We start from the raw sequence: 2,647 nt of genomic DNA on the forward strand, positions 1-2,647 counted from the left end.
TTAGTGTTACCTGCGTGGTGTTTTTGTCAGCGACACTGACCGAGCTTCTCTGGAACGAGAACAATTGTTTGGGACTTTTCCCCAGTAACTGCATCGCACAACCAAACAAGAAAACGGACGAGACTCTCCCAACGTTCAGGATAATGTTTGAGTTAGCCGGGCAACTGTTGAGTGTGGACGGGAACCAGCGGGCATGCCAAAAAGCGCGCGCTAAACCCCCCCAGTGCTAGCACAAAAGCCCTGTTATTCATAGCAATGGTAGAATAGTCACGGTAACAGACGTGCAAACGCCCCAAGGCGAAGAAACAAAATGGCAGATGGTAGAGTAGCATTTGTTTCTTCCTTTTTCCAGGCGTACATATACATCTTATAAACCACGGGGAGCCCAATAGCACTAATGACACTTTAAATAATAGTTCAGAAAACGGTTTTCGCGTAACCGATTCGTTTTTGGCTCGTAATTATTATTGTCACTAATTGTTATTTCTTATCGGTAGCTGAAGGCAGAGGACGAGCTTTAAGGCATGCCCACAGAGAGACAGCTGGAACAAGACAGAAGGGGTATAACTATATACACCTGGGGAAGAAAATAATAAACGCACGGTCATATTAGAGAAAACGTGAAGGGACTGTTTGACTTGTGAAATGATTAGAGGAACTAGAAACTGCAGCTTGAACATGGATATTCTGTCAGGCATTGATGACACGACAGACCGATCATCTCATCAGAGAACTTTAAAAAACACTTTTAAAAACAAAACCTTCGAAGGGACAGGCTCACTCTGATTAATCGCCAGGAGAAAGGTGCTTTGAATGAAGTCATTTAAATTCACGATTTCAAGCAATATACTTTTCACTTTCGATGTAAACACAGAATTCCCCACAGAACCGACTATGGAGGTGTTGTCTTCTTGTCACCATAGCAACAGCCATTTCACTCCCATTCTCTCCACTATCAATGGCTCCCATGGGTATTATTATTATTATTATTATTATTATTATTATTATTATCGTTGTTGTTGTTGTTTAATCATTTTTAGGCATGGTAGCATTGAAGACAACGCCAACAGCCGATCTCTGACTTTGAATGGAGTCAACTGTCAAAAAAAAATTCAGGACTTCAATAAATCTTTTTGTATTTACAATTCCCAGCATGTCTGATCTCCTGCGGTCACCGGAGAACGACCCGGAGAGGAGCCTACCTGCCAGTACGTATACCGATCTAACGTCAGCGGAAAACGCTGTCATTTCTGTCTGGCTTTCCTGTTTAAAAAAAAAAATCCTTTTATCTGGCGTCACACTTTAATCCTTCCCTCTTTGCGGGAACCCTTTTTCCCCAGGGGCAGACTTGACTGCGACACTCACGGTGTCGTTCAGCCTGTGTCATTCAAACAACTCACCCACTGTCGTTGCATCTGCGAAGACACACGCCGAGTGACTGAGGAGTACTGCATTTCAAACGAGTCCCAGGCATCTTTCATATTTATTTATATATTTATATATTTATATTTTATGTACTTGACGTGAGGCTATTCACCCAAGGTAATACAACGCTTTGTTTTATATTAGCAAATATTTAAGAGTAAAACATTCTTAAATGTCTTCCCTCTTATATTTCTAAAGAGCACAAAATAAATTAAACGTTTTTGTATTTTTTACATAAATTTTTTACATAATTACATGTGAAGTAACATTGTGTGTTTTTCCTCCATTTGCTACCACTCAATAAAAGTCTTGTTTTTAATATTTAACGGGGGGTAGGGGGAGGGGGGCTGCCTTTCAGGGGGACTTCTGACAGAATAACAGACAGAATAATAAAATTGAAAAAGCATGGTTGAAAAAAAAAAAGCAAAACAAACAAAAAAAAAACAAACAGAAAACCTCTTTGTAAAGTTCAAGGACAAGCAAATAAATAAAAAAAGAAAATGTCTGATATCGAAAAACATCCGTAATGCTTAAAAAAAACAAAAAACAAAAAAAAAAACCCTAATCAACTTAAAATACAGTTTGCAACAGGATGTACTGCAAGTAAGTAAAAATAATTGTCACCTCTTAGAGGACATGTTAACAAAAATGAGCAAAACTTCAGCGTACGTTACATGAAAATATAGAGCCACACTTACTTTGAAAGCAATATCCAAACAAGCAAGGAGAGCGTCGTACAGTACGCGGCCTTCACACGCACAAGAAACACGCAACATTTGTCGTTTGGCGGCCGAATCCCTCAGAGCGGCTAGGCCGTTAGCGCCGGCTACTGCTACGAGTGCTGCGTGTAGCCTAGCCTAGCCTAGCCTAGCCGCGTCAGAGTCCTCCCTCCGCTTCCGATCCGGGCCCGTGTTTTCCCCTCTCCCTTCGCCGTGGACACCGCAGGTCCGTGTGTTCGTTCGCAGTTATGTACATATAGTACAGCGCAGTCGGTCGGTGGAGTTCACCCCCCCGCCCCCCCCCCCCGGGCCAGGGGGACCGGGGCTAGGCTAGGCTAGGCTACATGTTGTAGGCCACGTAGATGGGGTCCAGCTGGTCGGCCAGGAAGCCGTCGCGCAGGTGCATGCGCTGCTTCTCGCCGCGCGAGTTGATGGGGATCACGCCGATGTCCACCACCACCACCACGCCCACGATCAGGTAGTGCTCCTCCAGCACCACGTTG

The 2,647-nt window shown here is 43.6% G+C and overlaps 1 protein-coding gene across 1 annotated transcript in view; it reads right to left on the minus strand.

Annotated features, from left to right (window-relative positions):
• Nucleotides 1-1,669: 1,669 nt before the first annotated feature.
• Nucleotides 1,670-2,647, minus strand: part of LOC133136729 (disco-interacting protein 2 homolog C-like) — a gene marked incomplete at its 5' end in the record, with an annotated part of 86,206 nt that continues 85,228 nt past the window's right edge. The window contains one exon of the mRNA XM_061254396.1: nt 1,670-2,647. This exon is cut by the window's right edge and continues 90 nt beyond it. Within this exon, the coding sequence (XP_061110380.1) occupies nt 2,485-2,647 (163 nt within the window).

The sequence above is a fragment of the Conger conger genome, chromosome 9, assembly GCF_963514075.1.
Source record: "Conger conger chromosome 9, fConCon1.1, whole genome shotgun sequence".
NCBI classification, from domain to species: domain Eukaryota; kingdom Metazoa; phylum Chordata; class Actinopteri; order Anguilliformes; family Congridae; genus Conger; species Conger conger.